At 38.4% G+C, this 20,633-nt stretch overlaps 1 protein-coding gene across 2 annotated transcripts in view; it reads right to left on the reverse strand.

The window, feature by feature from the left end:
• Nucleotides 1–20,633, reverse strand: part of cdon (cell adhesion associated, oncogene regulated) — a 36,743-nt gene that overhangs the window by 7,035 nt on the left and 9,075 nt on the right. The window contains exons 1-12 of one of the 2 annotated variants that reach the window (XM_060877666.1): nucleotides 15,370–15,717; nucleotides 14,407–14,552; nucleotides 13,875–14,153; nucleotides 9,143–9,289; nucleotides 8,902–9,045; nucleotides 8,496–8,786; nucleotides 8,077–8,346; nucleotides 4,187–4,476; nucleotides 3,704–3,878; nucleotides 2,362–2,484; nucleotides 1,638–1,841; nucleotides 619–800 (exon numbers count right to left, since the gene is read on the reverse strand). In XM_060877666.1, the coding sequence (XP_060733649.1) occupies nucleotides 619–800; nucleotides 1,638–1,841; nucleotides 2,362–2,484; nucleotides 3,704–3,878; nucleotides 4,187–4,476; nucleotides 8,077–8,346; nucleotides 8,496–8,786; nucleotides 8,902–9,045; nucleotides 9,143–9,289; nucleotides 13,875–14,153; nucleotides 14,407–14,488 (2,187 nt within the window). In that variant the 5' untranslated portion in view covers nucleotides 14,489–14,552; nucleotides 15,370–15,717. Of the gene's footprint in view, nucleotides 1–618; nucleotides 801–1,637; nucleotides 1,842–2,361; nucleotides 2,485–3,703; nucleotides 3,879–4,186; nucleotides 4,477–8,076; nucleotides 8,347–8,495; nucleotides 8,787–8,901; nucleotides 9,046–9,142; nucleotides 9,290–13,874; nucleotides 14,154–14,406; nucleotides 14,553–15,369; nucleotides 15,718–20,633 lie in introns of those variants that run through there. The other variant, XM_060877665.1, reaches the window with a different exon arrangement.

Raw genomic sequence — 20,633 nt, forward strand, 5'->3', positions numbered from 1 at the left:
GATGAAGAAAATTGTGTAAATATCATAAATTTGTTTTGGTCATGGAATTAAATTTTTCCTAATAATACAAAAGCCCAATGGAAATTCCTAGGATTGTGGGTAATAAGAAAATTTATTATTTGCCAAAATTTAAAAAAAAAAAAAAAAAAAATCTGTTCTTACAAGTTTTCTTTAACACAAGCATGGACGTGTTTGAGCAGTCAGGATTTCTTTTTTTCATCTCTTGTGATGTTAATTCAGGACTAGGACATGATACAGAGGGTCAGCTATAATGTTGCATAATATTCTATGTATGTGATAAAAAAAACGAGCATTTGTTTCTGTTGCCCACTGACAAAATAAAATGTAAAACTGATAGGAGTAGCCAAATGGTTCTCCTGTAGTGAGCATACATTTACGGTCATTCTAATAAAATCACAATGGGCAGGTTTTGTTAGCTTTCTGTGCCAAGCCTTGCCAGGTGGAAAAACAGTAGAGCTGCTACTATAGTGATGCTTCAAAGAAACATGTACACCACATTAATTTCTGTACACACAAATAAGAGGGATAAACCTGACAAAAACAAATATAATAAATATAAATGTATATTCTTTGTGTCCATGCCGCTGCACTACTCACAGTCCATCGCACCATGATCTGTGTGTCACTGACAGCATCAGTAGAAGAAATGTGAGGGCCAGCTACGGGACGGTTGGACACAGTTGAACTCGTCGTCGCCACTTGGTATGGCCTGGAGGTGGCGCTGTGGGGACTCTCCCCATAGTTGTTTATGGCAATGACACGGAAACGGTACGTGGAACCTGTGGATGCAACAGTGAAAACATTTAACACATCTACATCGGATTAAGTGCTATTCATCAGTACATCATCAGAATCGTGCAGCAAATGCTAGTGGTTTTGAGTGTGAAGTCTATGGACCTGCAGGGGCCCCTGAAAAACACAGCCATAGTTATAGCAGTGGAAATCCCAACCTACCATTATCAAACATATTATATTAATTTTCAAGTTTGGATAGTTATTAGACTGCTCCCATGAACATAATGGGTTTAATCTCCCTTGAATATATAAGAGTTGTCTGCCAAATGACATCAACGTAAGTGTAATCTAAAGATCAAAAAACTTAAAAACAAGTACATTGAAAAATAATGTCAACTCAGACTCAATACTGTATGTTCTGTTGATGGAAAGAGGAATAAAAGCTATTTGGCTTTAAAAAAACAGACAAAATATTATTCTACCCATTTAAATAACATTCATAAGGAGAATCTGCTGAGGTTTGGGTTCCTGGCTACAAATGGTTTGAGACTCCTGGTGTGTGTTGTATACCCATATGATTAAAGAAAAGCACACTGTTAAAACCTAGAAAAATGTTTGACATCTATAAGCTTGTAGCTGTGGTTTTTTTTTATTCTTTTCAAGACTTTTCTTCGTTTCAGTGCTTGACGAAAAAAAAAAAACGAAAGCAAGATTATTTTTCCTGTCAAATTAAATGTTGTAGTCACGTTGTGGTGAATCTGGAGTCTATCCAATATCCTTTTTCGGTCTCGGTGATAATAATACATCCTTGCATGAAACATTCTAGGCTGCAGTAACGTATTTTAGGGTTAGATTTTAGATGCAGGCAAAAGTTACTTGACCTCCTTCTAAGTTGCGCACTTCCACAGACAGCTTGAGAGGTGAGATGTTATCATCAGCTACTAGCCAATCCACATTACGGCCCTTCCTGAACTCTACACGGAAAGCTGTGATCGGAGAACCACCATTGGCCCGCGGGATCCATGTGACGTAAACCGAATTCTCTGATGCCATTGAGATGGTTGGCCGATCTGGGGCCTCAGGAACTGCAAGACAAAACAAACGAAGTAAACCTGAAACCATAAACACAAGTATTCTAGTTTCTTGACTGAACATGAAAAATGGCCATGTTTCCTGTGAAGTGGAAACTGTTCACCATCCATCTTGTTAAAAGGACTGAATACACACAGAGACAAAAAGAGCAGCTAAAGAAAAAATAAACAGAAACACACACAACATAGACAATCCACATGCCAGTGTGGAGCATGTACTTACTGAACGGGCTCTGGGCCATAGACAAATAGAGGCAAATAGAAAGAGAAAGCCAAAAGAGTGGGTTAGTTAACAGAAGAAAAAATAAGACTTTTATTCATTAATGTCAAATCAAAGAAACATACTCTTACTCACACAGACACACAAATCCACATGCATGCCTACACATTATATAAACTAATTATAACATGCACTCTTACCTAGTGAAACCTAGTTACAATCACAGTATATTAATTGTTTCATTGCACTCTGTCGGATGAAACATTTGTCATTGTTTTCATCATAACACGTTACCTCTGTCAGGGATGACCACTCCATAGTGTGTGTTGCTGGTTTTCTTTTCGTCTTCAGGGGGTTTCTCAGGTAAAGACACAAATGGGGCCTTAGAGGGATTCTTATTGGAGGATGAGCTCTTCTCTAAAAATGACAGAGAAGATAATGTAAGAAAGGGAAAAGAGAAGGAAGGAGAGAGGGCACAGGGAAAAAAAGTAGAGAGAATTGCCGGGAAGAGATCTGCAGTGATTTATAGCTGTGTTATTCCCTCTGTGAACAGCGGCTTCACTGTGGCAGTGCAGTGTGGAGGTCTGTATGCCTCATTTAGCCTTACTGACCTGCCATGCGTTTCTGCACGCAGTTGCATGTTCTCAAATGGAAGTGACCCGACTCTAATAAACTCCGTTCTGTGTGTCTAGCTGTATTAAACGGGGCTGTTCAATTGTAACGTACATGTAGGTTTATGTTAATACATGCTATTATATGATCTCCCACTTATCCCAATTTAAGATTGGTTTAATGGGCTCATGTATATGCAGTATGCATGCATTTTATGTTAGGCTGTACAACAGGAAATGCTGAAATAACAATACAATAGTTTATATAAAGCTTAAGGGGCGGGTTGCCAGGTCTCCGAGCCAAATATCTCCATACAGCTCTATATAGCTGAGACCTGCACTTTGGGAAGCATATTTCTGCTTGCTTTTTAAAATAACCTCATTTCATTCATATAAACACATTGTAAACAAGGTGCATTTTTCTACTTCGTTAAACAATCCTTTGCCATCGTTATAAAAAAAGTAATTTTTCTTAGAAAATCACATGGTTATTAGAACGAAATGTCGTTCGAAAGATCCCATTTTGACTTACAACACAATTGTTTCTGTGGCATGTAAAGTTTTCTGTACTTTTTACAATGTAACAAACCCAAAACCTAAAGTAAACCAATAAAATCTGATATGTTTTAACATTAAAAGAGCATATCATAATTAATTTTTTGTAAATTTATGAGTACGGTTCAGCCCTGGACTGAATAAATATGCAGGTTTGTTTAGTTAACCTTTAAATATATGTCAATTATTTTAATATTAACTACAGGTATAGTATATATAACTTTTAAATGAAGTTTGACAGGTTAATAAATGCAGTAAATACATGTAATTGAGGGAAACTTAACCTCAGCTGATAGGTATATGATTGGGTAGTGGACCATTGTCAGCACAGCAGTGACACTCTCTTATATGATGAATTCAATAACTCAGCATCACTGCTGTGTTTGAAATAGTCCACCAAAATCCAACCAGACAACAGCTGTGACAAAGTAAGTCAGTGGATGAAATAAATGGCTAAGTGTAATCCTTACCCTTTCCTGTTCGAAAGGTAAGCATGGCAGGCTGGCCCTCACCAGCACTGCTTCGTGCTACCATCAGGACCTCATACAGACTGGATGGCTCCAGGTCTGAAAGGGGGAGGCTCCTTTCACTACCTGGAACTCGTACTGTGTGCCAACTGCCCACCACGTTGCCCATCTCATCCACCTATAAAATCATGCAAACACAAAAAAAGTTTGGTTATAAATCAACATGCATGACCAGATATCACATACAGTGGAACTCACAATTCAATAGCATAATAAACAGATATGCTGATGATGCTGTATTTATGTCTCTATTTGTCATATAAAGTACAGCATATTTTTTTTGTATACAGTATTATTGCATCCTTTGCATTGACTTCACAGAACAGGCAGGATCTTGAATGGTTAACGCTTCATTATAAACCACTAATATGCAAATAAATATGGCTTCCAAAGTGCAGGTCCATATAAAGTGAAGATCTGCATCACCTTGCGATATTTAACAAAGTAGGCGTTGATTGGTCTTCCCCAGTCTCGCCCTGGGCGCCACTCTAGTTCATATGCGTTGGGTCTGTGGGTTTGTGGTGGACTAATAATGATTGGAGCCTCTGGAGTGGGTTCATCACTGGCCCTCTCTTGGAATGAACCTTTGGCATCACGATTGGCAAGAACATCCTCAGAAGGCAGGAACAGCCCCTCACCTTCATCATTCTGAACTGGATGGGCAGTTGGTTGTGTGGCCATAGTAGCAGCAATGGTGGTGGAAAAGGACTGAGGTTCTGTAAAAACAGTTGTTGCATAGCTTTAGATAAATAAGCAGATTTTTTTTTATTTGTGTTGAATATCTAATGCTATCTGAGAACAGTAGTCCTTTTATTAACCCTTTAAACATGTTCATCATTTTTGACCAATTTTCTCAGACAAAGAGCAAACACCATTTTCAAAGGTTTTCCTTCATATGCTGTACTTAAACTAGAGCTTTAATAGTAAATTGAACTAATAGTTTTGAGCACAGGGTTGAGGACAATAGTCTCTATATGTTGCTTCCAAATCTGTAATCTTCAGAGCACAACTAGAAATCTTTAGTGCAGCCAGAGACCATACTGGAAACTTTAACACCAATATGGAGCTGCTTCAATCAACACTGTAAAACTCAGTGGCCAGGACTTAAACAGCACTGCACAATGATGCTTTGTTTGTTATTTCTTATTTAAATGAGAATTATCTGCGGCCAAAGGGATCCACCTGGGAAAACCAAAAGCTGGAAACATTAATACAGTACAGCTTATACAGACTCGTCAGCTGAAAGATGCAACGTAATGAAGAACAGCGATGTCTTGAAACAGTGTGTGATTGTGTCTTGCAGTTCTGTCTCTTTCTATTGTTCTGTATCTACAAGAGGAACAGAGAAGACATCTGAATCCGGGTGAGTAAAAAGCAGCATTCAGAGATGTTATTGTACACAGCTGACGGTGAAGAGCTGGATTAAGCCATGATATCTCTACATCTCTTATCTGTCCTGCTTCTGGGTTCATGGCACTGGTTTACTTTGCAAAACAAACAGCTTTAGATCTGGTAACTGTAGAGCAGTTGGGCCAAAACAAGTGCACTTGCAATCCACCTCCTACCACCAGGAAGGAAAAATGACGGCTGGAAAATGAAGTCATAGATTTTTTTTCATAGATTGCAGAACATAAATGTATTCACTTCCTTCAACTCAGATGTCCTGTGAAACTTTCTGTCTCTATTTTATATCTAACCTGCTATAAGTAAGCAAGCAAGCTAACTATGTTTCATAGCAATAATGTCATTCTCAAATCAAGAAATTGTCGTTTGTAGTTTACAGCAATAGCCATCGAATAGGATTTCCAGTTTTTGGGTGTGTGTCGGGTGTGTGATATCTTCGCTACAACTGCAAATCTAACCTGCATACTTTTAGTGCAATTGCATTACAATGAGTGTATGACGTCCAAAGAAAATGGCAACTTAATACACCCAGATGAAAGGCTGATCTGCCCTGTTATGTGTACGAGAGCTTCACAAACATGCATAATTGGCTGGTATTGCTCTGATTAATATTTAAGATGGTAATGCCATTCCTTACTGAGAGCACTGTCAATTTTGCCCTGCATGGCTGTGGCAATGTCGGAATTCAAAATTGCAATCACTTGATGTTAAACACTTTGCTGAAATAAGAAAACCCTCTATATGAGAACAGCTTATTCAAATTTTTTACATTATTAATACATTTTAAAATCACTTTTCTGTCTTTTGGACATTAAGATTGGATTTTAAGCAATTTTATATAAAATATGGCCAAGTGTCTGATACATAAAAGCATATTATTATTATTATTATTATTATTATTACTACTACTACTACTAACATAAGTAATGTATTTCTTTTTCAGAATTTAAAATGTTTTATTCATTAATACATATTTTCTGTAATGGAAATACTACAAATAAAATAAAATTTTCATTCCTTTTGGGATAGTGAGATCCTTTCAGGACATGAGTGAAGCAGAGAGTGAAGCAGAGAGTGAAGCAGAGCAAGTTTCAGGGCCAAATCTTTACTTCATCTACTTTCTGCTATGGATATAGCCAAATATGAATATGTTATTTTAAATTATGCATGCATTTATCACTCTGACTCAGATCTTTTTTTATATCAGTTAATTGGAGAATGTTGGGTGTTCTGTAAACATTACCACTGGCAGCCTGTCATGATACCTGGCAGCAAAAGAAAAAGCGGGAGTAAGAAAGTAAGGGAGTGGAGAGAGAGTGAGAGAGTGAGTGAGTGAGTGAGTGAGTGAGAGTGAGAGAGAGAGAGAGAGAGAGAGAGAGAGAAAGAGAGAGAAACCAGTGTGTACAGATGAACAGATTTGTAAATCACTTCTGCTCGCCCACAATCAGTAAAAGCCTTGACTATGCTTATCAGAGGCCTCACAGATGTACTGAATAAAAAATTGGCTGGCCTTTGAGAAGGAGTGAGTTGCAGTTTGGTCAGCAGAGTTATAGCAGAGGACATGCTGACCTCTGTCATTACAGGACTGACCAAAGCTCATTATACACACCAAGTCTTGCAAACAAATGCAAAAATTATATTTCATATTTCATTCAATGTATTTTATCCATCATGTTCAGTTCAGGGTCCCTTGTTTAATCCTCATCTCTGTTTAGTATCTGTGAAAAGTTTCCTGATATCCACATAGCTTTCCAACAGGCTCTCCAGGTTTCTTCACAAAACACACGTAGGTAGATGTACTGGCTGTGACACTGTCTAAACGAGTATACATGGAGCCTTAAAAACTGGACTGTATATTCCACACTCACACCCAGTGTTCCAAATAACTCTTGAACAACTACAACCTTGGCCAGAATAAAGCAGTTATTAAAGAAAGATGACTGTATGAATGTTCTGTTCACTGCACAACATCTCAGTGATGCAGGTTATTATATATGACAAATACAATTTGAATTTATCTGTGAATCCTGAATCAATACAAGTCTAAATGTTATTTTGAACTACTCAATTTTTGACACATGTTCTAGCTCTAAAACTATTTTTGGTGTTGTTCCAGTTTCAGTGAAAAAAAACTGAGCAATTTAAAATAAATCAATCAATAAATAAAAGCTGAACATATAAGCTAGCCGATGAACTATTAGTTTAAGGCACATTTTTGGGGTTACCATGATGGATCTACCAGAAAAGTGACCCTGCAATATTTTTCCATAATACACTCCTCCAGTATCTGAGATGAGCAACTTTACATAAACAATCATGAGTTTAAGCTGACCTGCATTTTATCAAAACCATATTCTCTCTGTCATGCAAGCCAGGAAAAAAAAAACATTTGGAACTGACCCCAGCTGTCTTTTTTTCTAATATAAAGCTTGCGTACAGTATCTCTGCCTTTATCAATCATGCTCAGAAATTCAGAGCAATGATAAACAGAATTGGAGCAGAATGGGGGAGGCTTTTGCTTGTGTGTGTATATGTGTGTGTGCATAGGTGTGTGTTAATAAGTAGAAGTCCAGTTTTGTGCAAGGTTGACAGCTGGGTGGTCTGCTTCTCATCATAACCTTGTGCAGTTACTCCTTACATTCCGCTGTTCGAGAGCTTATCCACGACAGTACACACAAAGCTCACTCTCATGGCTCTGGTGCTGCCCGCCAAAGACCTCTCTGCTCCTGCAACCCTCCCCCAGCACTGCAGCAGCCAAAAAGCCTGTCTGCGTCCCATAATCCTCCTTCCAACTCTTCGACAGAGCCTGGCATACTCCCACGCCCCTCAAACACTAATCTCGTAGATCCCTTAGGTTATACGAGATGAGACTTTACGCTTTTTTATGCTGATCAAAAATTAAACCTTCTTACCCAATTGAATGTTAAGTCTGGCAGCCGATTGTGCACAGCCAATCCTATTGTCTAGGACACACTGGTACATGCCCTGGTCCTGGGCAGTGACAGAGGAAATATGCAGGGTGGAGTTTGAAATCTGTAGTCGTGGTGAGGATAAAACTGGAGAAGAGTTGAAGAGCCAGGTGATGTTAGGAACAGGATTTCCAGAGGTGGCACAATTGAATTGCACAAATGAACCAGATTTCACAGTCTGGTCACTCAGACCTCTTATTATAACAGGAGGTCCTGTGGGAGAAAAAGAAAAAACAGTGATATTATTTTAGCTTGTTTCTATCAATGTAAGACCACAGTGTATGTGGTCATTAACCTACACATTAACCTATATTTTGATCACCTGATTGACTGAGTTTAATTCTCCACATGACTGAACTCACCAAGCACATCTACAGTATAGTTGGCACTGGCCACAACACCTTCCTCTGCTTGAACAAAGCAAGTGTAATTTCCTCCGTCACTTATCTGAACATCATTCAGCACCAGATTACTATGCAGAAGTCTCAGTCTGGGAGCAAGAGGCAGCTCTTGGCCATCCTTCATCCATTTAACAACAGGAGAGGGATTTCCTGATACTACACATTCCAGAACCAAGGACATGGACTGTTCCACTGCCAAGCTGACAGAGTTGACTGGATATACTATCCCCACAGGGGAAGGACCATCTGAATCTGTGAAAAGGAGACAGCTGAGCTAAATGCAATCCGTACACATCAAAACAATCTTATTTGTGTTTTCTTCTAAGTGTCTTTGCCATGACTAATTTTTTTTTTAAACTCAGCTTACTTTTCACTAAGAGCTTAGTGCCATAGGGCTCAACCTTGACCTCTCTGGTAACAGGATTATAAGCTCCACATTTATACATGCCCTGATGCTCTGTAGAAACAGAGACTATATGAAGGTTTCCAGAAGGAATGATTAAATATTCATCTGAAACAGAAAAAAACACTGGTTAAGAAAACATATTAGAGTGTCAATATTATAATTTTCTATTCCTGTTATGTGCTTCTGGAACATTGTGGTATACCTGTAGACTCCTCCAGCCATTTTCCCCGTATTCTGTAACGTGGCAAAGCTGGGGGATTACTCCGAGGTAGTTGGCACTCAATAACAGCAGTGTTCCCTTCTTTTTCTACTAAAGACCGCCGCTGGGTCTGTCCAAACTCTTTAATATCTAAATATACAGTGAAACACAAGAAAAAATACAATTATAATGATATAAAATTAGTACAAATCTACAACCACCTATTCACTGCACCACAACTGAAGTGTGAAATGGAGTTTGGGCAACTGATAACAGTCACTTCCCGACAGCAGCTCACACCACTACAGAGGAAACCTCCCGGCTAATAAAGGATACAGCTAAAGAGGCATGAACTTTAAAAAAAAAGCTTTAACTTCCTTCCCTTAGTAGCCCTTGATTTTCAGTGTTAGTCCAGTGTTAGCAGCCCAGATATAGCCTTTTGTTTTGGTAATATTTTTGTTTTAATTCTAAAGAACATGCATGATAGAGTGTTAGTTATGGATGCAAAGAATTGTGGCATATTTAATATTGATTCCATTGTGCAGAGGTGTGTTTTACAGTGGACATAAAAAGTGTACACACCCCTGTTTAAATTGCAGGTTCTTGTAAAACATTAAACAGAGATAATCGTGTCAGATCAGAAAAACAAATAAAAATGATTTAGGAAAAAAAGAAAAAAGTGTACCTGGCTGGGTGCATGTACCTGTGCTCAGAATCAACTTCAAACTAATGTTTAAAGGTAATTAGCATATACTTGTCATCAGTGAAGTGATTCTGCTCAGCTCAGTTCAGATCAGATCAGCTCAACTCCACCATCATTTCTTTGAAGTGATTCTGATGAACCCCAAATAAAGATCTTTTTTATGGATTCTCCAGATCATCACATAAAAAGAGCTTACAGTGCATGCGGAGGATCTGATTCTTGAACAGAGGAGTGGTACAAAAGAAATTCTAAGTAATTAAAATGTACCGTGGTGCACTGTGAAGGCATTTTCAAGTGGAGAAAATGGGGCATCACAATGAAATTAGCAAGAACAGGCTGTCCCTCTAAAAATGACAAAAGGACAAGGTGAAGACTAATCACAGACGTTGCCCAGAGACCTATGGCAGCATCAGTGGAGCCTGACTAGTCCTGGTCACTTCCTGCATGTTACAACAATCTCTCATATTCATCACATTTCTTGGCTATAGGATAGGGTGGCTAGTTCCAGCTTAAATAGCCCCAAACCATGTGCCAAAATGTGTCAAGTTCTGTAGAACCTTTTGCACATAAATCTAGATGTTTGTTACAACATGGAAACAGTTTATAGCCCAAAATTCACCATAAGGACAGTAAAGCGTGGTGGTAACATCATGCTATGGAGCTGCTTCTCTTCAGCTAGAACTGGGGGTCTTAATCAAGATAGAGAGAATCATGGATTTCTCCAAATACCTAACCTAACTATTTTGGCACAAAATCTAAGAATTCTGTTAGACAGGTGAAGATGAAGAAAAATTTCACCTCATATCATGATGACGACCCAAAGCACAAATCCAAATCACCAAAAGGAATGCCTTCTGAAGATCACCATTTGGAATCAGAATCAATATCTAAATCCTACTGAAAACATGTGGAGTGACATGAACAGGCCTGTGTACAAAAAACTCCCTCGCAAATCTGAACCATTTTTAGCAAAAATGGAATAAAATCGGCTGAATCGTGATGGAAGTTGGTAGACTTCAACTTAAAAAGCCCCATATACCTATATTATAGTAAATTTGTGTGCAAAACATTTGTGGAAACTGAACAGAAATTTCCCGATTTACAAGAGATTTATAAAAAGTTTCAAGATTTTTTCTCTTTCTTTCACGTGTGCTGGTAGATTAATTACTGTAAGTTACCAGTGACAAAAGACTTTCTCAGATGTAGATGTATATTAGATTCACATTCATACTAATAAATGTATACTTAACAGTGCAACGATATCTAAAACTTTTAATAACTAGAGACAAATTACTGAAAAACTGAACTTGACACAAGTAAAATAAGTTAAAATAAAATGCTCTAACATGGAAATAGAGTGGAAAAAAAGGATCTACTCTGTACCCAGCTAATCCTGGACACTGGATACATCACATAGCAAAAATACACCCTTTCACTCTATGCTATAACTCTGGTTTCTTTACACGGGTAACTGTTTGACTAAGCATAAAAATCGTATGTATAATAATAATAATAACTGGATGAAAATTCATACTGCAGATGAACAATGAACTGAAGCATACTTTAATACCAACCTAAGAGCTTTTTTTTTTTTTAGGTAAAAACATGAAATGTTCTGCAATGGCCATGTCAACTGCCCACTGGGGGAGGAAGCAGCAAGGAAAAAGACAAGCATCTGGTGATGTCTATGGGTTTCAGACTTCAATCAGTGACAGCAGTATCAAAGATTGAGGGCATATTCATTTAATTTAATATATATTGTGAAGGTAGCTAAAATTACAAAAAAAAATGTAAAAAGAGATTTAATAAGGCAATAAGCGAACAATCAGTTCTCGCAGACAGGAGTGTTTAATGCACAGGGGAAAAAAACTTAAGTAACACTGACAAGAGCCAAAATGTAATAGCTAGAAGAATGGTTATCAGCATGTCTGTAATGGAAAGGCTGGTGGTTCTGCCAACAACATTGGTGAATAAAGTGATCCAAAGAGGAACAAAGAACAAAAATTTCAACAGGTTGTTGGGTGTTCTAAATGTGCATGGGTCAACAAGGGTTATCCTGTCAGGTTCAAACCAACAGAAGGGCTGCTGCTGCACAAATGCATACATACAATCAGAATTTTTTTTTACAACACAAGGTGTCCCCTACTCTGCTGCTTATAGGGCTGCACAGCCCCAGAGCAGAGAGTGCTAACACCTGTCCATCATTAAAAGAATGTTGATCGCCAGCTAGGTGCGTTGCTTACCTGCTCTGGGCAATGTTCTTCTAGGAAACCCTTGACCCATGTATTCATAATGATGTTGATTTGATGGATGCTATCTACCTACACATCTACATGGAAATGATGGCAGTGGACTCTTTAGGTAAGAGAATGCGCTCTGCCACTCTTGACACTTTGATCAGTATTGGTTTGAGAAACTTAACAAACCATTCAAGATATTGCCCTGATTTCTAAATTCCCCAGATCTCAATCTGATCCAGCATCTGGGGGATGTGCTGGAACAGCAAGGTTTTACAAGGATCTGTTGCTACGTCTTGATGCCAGATAATACTGGGCACCTTTAGAAGTCTTGTACAGTCTAAACCTTGCCAGTTAGGTGCTGTATTTGGCAACATGAAGAGGACCAACAGCATATTTTGGCAGGTAGACATAAAATTTTGGCTCATTGGTGTGTATATACAATATATAAAGATTTACAAGATATCTTTTAAAAAAACCAAGCATCATTATTTCTTAGCTTGTACAAAATAACAAGGCAGAACTAAAGCATGTGTGGCTGAGTGATATAGGGTATAGAATTGATTAGTGATCAAACAGTGATATACATACAGATCTTATTTTCAGATACTCAATGGCCGAAAGCTTTCAACCATTGGCTATGAGATATATTTGGTGTGTTTTATCATAGTCATAGTATGTGTAAGTCATCACGTATTGCAAAGGCATGGTAGCCGATACCAGGAAGAGTTAAGCTTTATGGTTTAAATTGTTTCACGTGTTTCTGCTGATGACCTTGGTGTGTTGCACAGCATAGACTTTGTTCATCTCAGGCATTGTATTAACTGTACCTAAGGTCATTATAAAATCAAATAAAAATTGATATAAACTACAAGTGCATGTACTCTGTGGTAAACAGCAGAGATAATTGTATACTTGAATTCTTGTATAGAGATGTATCCATGATAAACATCACCTTTAAATATAACAGCTTTATCTGTTTGGCAAGCAAAGACAAGGAAAAGATGCAACAGGGAAAGATGTTTGCTAGTTCTGCTTTGAAATCAGTCAGGTTAAAATGTTTAAAGGAAACATGTTATTTAATTTGTCAATCTGCAGACACTGTATATTTTCATTTAAAGGTGCCCTTCCACACAAAATCGTTTTTACTTGGATTTTTTGATATGTGTTAGGTCCATATGCGTTTGTGTTGTGTCGTGAATTTGAAAACGAACGGCTACCTCCCCGGTCAGTTCTAGCCACTTAAAAGAAATAAGGGGAGAAATCAGGTCAGTTGGAAGAGCTGCTCAGTGTGACGTAGTAATGATTGAGCTCATTACTATTCATGAGCTCTCCTAGAGACCGTGCCCCCAGAATTCGTGTAGCTCAGTGAGTTTCCTGTACAGCAAAGATGGCTGAACGTCAACGGGCTTGTGAAGAAGCCATTCTGCCGCAATTCAAGGTGATTGTAAACAAATTTCCTCTAGCCTAGGCTACTTATTGTGCTGGGTGAATGAATAGTCATGCTCTCATATCCTAGCGGTTAGCCAATCGGAGCCAAGCAGCATAGCTCATTTGAATATTCATGAGAACTGGCGCAAATCGAGCTGAGTCTTCCTGCAGGCTTTCTATACCACACTAGAATGGCTTGAAACAAGGTAACCAAGGCATTATTTCCACAAAAAATGTCCAAGTCCAACTTCAGACATTACCACAAAAGTAATGAAATACGTGTGGCAGGGCACCTTTAAGAATAATTTCAGTAATTTGTCCATCCCTGTGGGGGTATCGGAGTTGGAGTGGCCTGCATGCATACCTGCGATGGTTACCCGTGCCCACTGGCTAGTGATGGAACCTGTGTCTGAGTGTGCCAAACACTGGTAAGTGCCGGTGTTTTGTGGCTGAAGAGAGAGCACAGAGATTCTGTCAGGTTGAACCTCCACCCCAGGTATCGACCCCGGCTCTAGGGCACGACCCTGGAACAACCAGGAGACTGTGGCTGAGGTGGGATGAACCAAACAGTGCAGGTGAACAGTGCTACCCTGCTTCTGGACCACAGAGGCTGGTTGTGTGTGGAATAAGAGAGATAATGCAACTACGGAGAAGAGAGGGAAAGAAAGAACAACAGACATGATAGATCAGCAAATTATATAGCAACGAGAACATATCAGCAATTTCACCATTTCATTCATAACAAAGCAAACCCTGAACCTGTAATTAAATGCTTTGATATAAACATGGACTGAGATAGGAAGGGGACATGTGAACAACCAAGTGTGGCTATCGAGGAGAACACTAAATATTGTGCTACCTGCTGTGTGTGTGTGTGTGTGTGTATGTACACTTACAAGGGCAGTTGAAAAGAAGGGTCTGGCAAATGCACAGTACAATCGACAGAACCTTTAGGCCTCTTAGGCCTCTGTCTTCCATGCTGCTGCTTTACCTCAGGACACTAATCAGGCGTCTCACACACACACACCGTCCACATGCACACCTGCAGTAAAAAAGGGAAGAAAAAAAAAAGTTATGTATCTTCACGTTTTATACTGTAACAGAAGTCCTAATTTTCAACTATACTACTTTATTTATTAACCACAAACACACTGTTCACACCAGAAAGACCAGAAATGTTACCACCTCATTTTAATTCACATTTCACTGCCCCACCATGACACAATATTAAAGTGTTTGTGTGTGTGATCATACATAAAAAAACAGAATTCATAAAAAACAGAACTCCTGTTTAGATAAAACACTATTTATATTTATTCTGCAATTCATATGCAGAAAACACAGACTTCTTAATCTCAAGAGTAAAGAGTAATACTTAAGGCTACACTATTAATCCCCAACAACACTCCCAATACGCATTGTGACACATCCTCCTATGCATTCCTTCATCTTGGCTAACCTTCCCCCCATGAGAAATCTCTTACTTGTGACTCCCACTGAGAGACTCTACATTCACACTCTGGAATTCTCACTTAGTCTCTTCTCTAGCCCTTTTGTTTCATACACTTACTGTCTCCCTTTACTAACACCCTTTCTGTGTTTCTCTCTGTCACTCTCGGCCTGGGATCTATGCCATCATCCACTCTTAATATCACTCTCCACTCACAGTGTGTTGCTTCCTTACAGGCTCACTGTAGCCTGAAGAACAGACATGGGGTGCTGGCTCATGCTCTCACACACTCACACAGACACACATTAACACACTGATGCAGAGAACCCAAACAGACAGATAAGAAAAGAAGTGGAAGGAACGTAATGAGAGGCATTCCTCCTTCCTTTTGAACCAGCAGAGACCCTACCCCCAATCCAGGCTCCACCTTCTGTGTCAGGCCCAAGCTAATCTGAGGGCCCTTTGATCATCCTCTCCTGGTTTGTAAGTGTGGTTTGACTAGGGTGCTGAGGACAATAGCCTTCCAGCTGAGACTTTCACAGTGTGGATGCCATGGAGCTAGAAACAGCGCAGGTTGCTCAGCTCGGACAAATTAAAGCGGCGACATGCAATTCCCTGTGAAAGTATTGTAATAGCAAATACAATTGATGTGCCATTGCTATACACTAGATACAGTCAGGTTACGATTAAACAATAAATAAATTAAAGATTAAATTTTCAACTCCCATTTCCTCATATTTACATTATTGCATGTGATCAAAAATATTGAACACACCATTTTGATTGTTAAAAGCCAACTGGCATGCACCTTAAGTGTTAAAAGGATAAACTTACATGAAAACCACAAAGTTGTCTATTGCATAAAAGCAAACCATTTTGAAGCTGAGGAAAAAAGTACAAGCACAGTTAATACAACAATTTAGAACATCCTGGGGAAAAAAAAGAAATCACACATGTCAGTGTGAATGTATCGCTGTCTGAAGTCTTTGAGAGCAGTGAAAATCAGAAGGCCAGATTGGAATTAAAAAATAGAGGGATAAGCACACATACTGACCTGCAGACATCTCATAAACAGATCCAGAAAATATCCTATAACATTAAAAGCCTTGTTCCTGTGTACTCTGCATACATTCTTGCCACAATTGCATGTTTTACCAATCACAAAACACCCACAAGAGGTTTGATCTACTTCTAAATTTTAAAAAAAGAGATCCAAAAAAGCATTTTTAGTGAACTCCAACTATGGGAAAGTCAAACAATTGCAGTGATGTCTAAATACACACTTCAGCAACAGAAGGAAGCAAACAGGAAACTGTATAAACTGATAAAAGTTTTTATCCTCTTGTTTGTGCTAACGCTAACTCAGAGGTTTAAAAGGTCACCAGAAAGAGAAGCTTCAGTGGGTGTCTGTTAACCTGCCCCATGAGGTCTGGAAAAATGAATTGGGTAAGAAGGAGCGTGTAACAAACAATATCATCCTCTCACCAATGAGACCTGTTAAACAAGCCAGCTGCACACACTGGAACACAGGTAGGTGATGATAATATCAGCAAAATAATTTGCAATAAATAGGCAAATTGTGTTAGTTCTCATACAAAATGTTTTAAAACTCACATAAGCCTCTGTCATATGAATCTAAGGGCAGAATTTCTGTTCTGCTGCATGTCCTGACAAGCTTTAAACGTTGCCCCTATGCCATCAGTGGAATCTGCTCCTTACCTCCAGAATAATCATATATAATTTCAATAATAACAAAAGCCTGTCATTTAAAACCCAGGTCAAAACCATGCAATTTGACATCTCACATGGGTGTGAATGCAGAACAGAAAAAATATGCCATTTTACGGTGGACTGATGCCACTTTTGTGTGCACTGGATACATAGTGAGGGGTGGGTGCAGAAGCTAGTGCCTCTTGCTATCTCTTCTGGCAATCTGGCGAGACGAGGAAACACAGAGGCATCATTCCTGCCTCTTATCTCACTGTCTTTCTACTGACATCCGCCTGTAGGCAGTGGGCTCAGGGTAGGCTGATGCTGCACAGGATATCTGGTGTCATTCTTCATAGATAGAGAGGAAAAGAGAGAGGGAAAGCAAGAGGAGGTGGATGCTGGTAGGAAAGGAGCACTGTCTAGAGCCTTAACACATGGGGATCAGGGGAAGAGAGAGAGAGAAAAAGATAGAGAGTGTGTGTATGTTATGGGGGTCTGATACATGCCCATTCTCATATTCCAGGGCGTGATGACAATCTTACAACCATCAAAAAGAGGCTATTAGGTCTGAAGTTACAAAAGTGCAAAAAAGATGTAACAACAGCTAGATATGGCTAAGGATATAGTACCATACAAATATTGCATGTTTTGCCACACCTGATCTTTAGTACATAACAAAACCAACTTCTGTCTGTTGGTAGCATTCCACAACTAGATAAAGTATAATTAAGCCAAAATTAAAGGCCTAAAGTGTCCTTGTAAGAGACTGGCGGATGGCTGGATGATTTAAGAGAGCAATGTTAAGAATTCAAAGCATGTTTGTTTCAGCTAGTGGTTTATTTGTACAGCATTTAATAATGGACATTGTTGCAACGCGGTTTTACAGGAATATATAAATTCAGGATATAAATAATATATTTTAATTAAAATGTATCCCTAATGACCAAGCCGGAGCCGACGGTTGCAAGAAAAATCTACCCGAGAAGATATGAGGAAGGAAATCTTGTGACTTAAAAGGGAACCTCATCTGAGTTACATAAAAACGTGTAATTATATTTAAAAAAAAATCATGTCTACATGGTCAAAAATGCAATTGTGTAACCAGGAGATTCATTTTATTAAAACATGAAGTCTAGCTGTTCACTGACGGACACATGAATGCAAAAATTACTGTTGCACTGATTGTCTTCATGGTTTCTAAGTGGTACTATACACAGTGACTAAACCAGACCTTACGATATACTGTAAGCTCTCTTGATGTCACAGATAATGTCACTGCTCTAATGCATGTAAAGTAGCTTGAATGGGAAGGTTGTGGTCACTTTTTTCTGTTTTGTTTTTATTGTTGTTTTAACTATATATGTATTATACCATCTAGTCATTAAATCATTCATCCAGATACATTGTCATCTATTATCAATAGATAATAGCTAAAATATCAGAACCATTATCTTAGCACATTTATTTTACAAGACAAATTGTAAGTGTTAAAGAGAATGTGCTAAAAGAAATAAATAAAAGGAAAACCTTACTAAAGACTGAATTAAGATAAGATGCATGCTATATCTAGACAGCATGGCAAGCGGTCAAAATTAATCCTACTCCCTGTTAGATACACACACCAGAGCTGTTGACTCTGTTGCGCTTATGCATGCTAAAACTATAGCTTCTTAGTTTAAAATTTAAAGTTTAAAGTTTCATGTGACCTCCAATTTATGGATTTTGTAGGTATTTTTAGGTAAAATTATTTTTTGTTTGAAAGTATGCTTAAGGTGAAATGACTACAGCTCAATCTGGTGATAAATAATGGTAAAGGTTTATTGCATTAGCCATCAAAAAGTGCTAACGTTTTAATGTTTAGCATAAACACACACAGACACTCTAGCTTGAGCCTCTTCTGGATTGAATTAGCTATGGTGCTTTTTTGGTAATGGACAAATTCACATGGCTGGAGTTTTAAGCAAATCAAGTATAATCTGTTAGTGAGTTTAGACTTTCTTTCTACACATTTTCCTTGTTGTATTTGTGGTGTTGACACATCACAGAAAACATCTATTAGCTTCTGACTGGTGTCTCTGAACTGCTGTAAAATGGTGAGTGGATCTCTGAACTGGCAGCATATGCATTTGGGTTTAGAAGAATAATCATTTCAATCTCTGTGCCTCTCATGCTTCCTTCTTTTTTAGATTCTTATGTACAATGTATACTTGCCCTAAAAAAATCTCAGAATAAACCATCAATGGCTGCATTCAGATAATACAAGCTATACATTAATGATATTATGACACTATGGCACTTCTTGATGAAATTCATGGACATTATGTCCTTAAGCGATATTCACTACTTTTGTTCATTACGATGTATCTAATTACTGTTCATTACTTTTAACGGACTATCAAGACTGCCTTTAATACAAGGGCCTTGTAACAGCATTAGCAAATTTTTTTTGGAATATGTGGAATAACTGGAACATTTCGTGCTCATAATAAAGAACCATGTCTGTTTTTAGTGCTGTGATGAAGTTGGAGGCACTTTTATTATTGAAATGTGCATCCACACATCCCAGACAAATGCATCTACTGACGAGTGAATGTAACGACACTACTGATGAGTGAACGTGTCTCTAATTTCAGCCTAATTATAGAAGACTAAAAAGCACTTCCTTAAGACACATTTAAAAAATGTAATCTCTAAATCACAGAATAAATGTCATAAATGTACAAATGTGTATATCTTTATCTATAACTATTTAGCTTTTTTGTAAGCTTAAAAATATACTGAAACTAAAATTATACTGGAAAAAAACTGATACGATGAGCTGATAAGATAAACTCTGTTGCAGTGAGATTTTCTGGAGTGAAAGGTCCTACCAGGGTGACACGAGAAAGATAAACATTGGAATAGGCTTCTGGGAGTGAGTGGCATATACAGACACCTGCATCTCTATGAAGAAGAAGAGCAGCACAACAGAGATGTATTGGCTAAACATGGACAAAGGAAAACAGCAGAAAGCATCAGATTCCACAGGGCACAACAGGCAGAGTTGGTAAAAACAAGAGTGATAAATGTAAAATGTAAAATCATTTGCCTGTAAGAAAGACAGCAAGCAAGAACAAAAGAAAGGTAAAGAAATAAGCAAGAAGTTAAGAGTTGTCGCGGTCTGATCTGACATGCTGAAGATGTCCCTCATTCTATCCTCTGAACCTGTCTACACTCGTCCTCCCAGCTGCTGACAGAGAAGCTGCTACACACACATTCCTCACAGAAAGCAAAGAAGCTCAAGAAGGCGCTGCAAAAGAAAATGAAAAACTAAATGCTCACTAAAAACAAAACTATTGCTCTCATTACAAAACGACTACAATAAAACGAACATAAAACCAGTAGAGGGAGAGAGAGAAATGGCCGACGGGGAAGGACAGAGCAATAAGAGGATTAATCAAGATGTAAGCACTTGCCAAACCTCATCTCATTTCCCCTGTTAATACCTGACAGACAACTGATGTCGTGTGAGCTACACTTTCAGTGTACTGATGGTGTAACTTACTGAGTTAATATAAAATCAGGAGAGTGAGAGAGAGAGAGAGAGAGAGAGAGAGTGAGCGAGCGAGCGAAGGACAGGCAGTAGGCTTGTTGAGGCACCACCAGAAGCCTCAACAAGCCTATAATTGGCTACTATTGGTTGAAGTTTTGGGGAATGAAGGTAGCCTTAGGCCATGCATAGGATGCTAATAAATGGAAATGTGGGGCCTCTGCTGAGTAGCCGCTCTTTAGTTAAAGACTGCAGACAGACTTAAAAATGAAGAATAAAAAGTATTATGAAATGTATGAAATATATTTGAAATATATGAAATATTTTCCAAGTAGAATTCTACGAAAAAGAAAATAGGAGTAAGGGGTTTTAGCCAGCTGGATAAGAATGACAGTTGTCTATGGAGCAAAGTGCTAATCGTTAGAGAGTGTGAG

The sequence above is a fragment of the Tachysurus vachellii genome, chromosome 9 (assembly GCF_030014155.1).
Source record: "Tachysurus vachellii isolate PV-2020 chromosome 9, HZAU_Pvac_v1, whole genome shotgun sequence".
Classification (NCBI taxonomy): domain Eukaryota; kingdom Metazoa; phylum Chordata; class Actinopteri; order Siluriformes; family Bagridae; genus Tachysurus; species Tachysurus vachellii.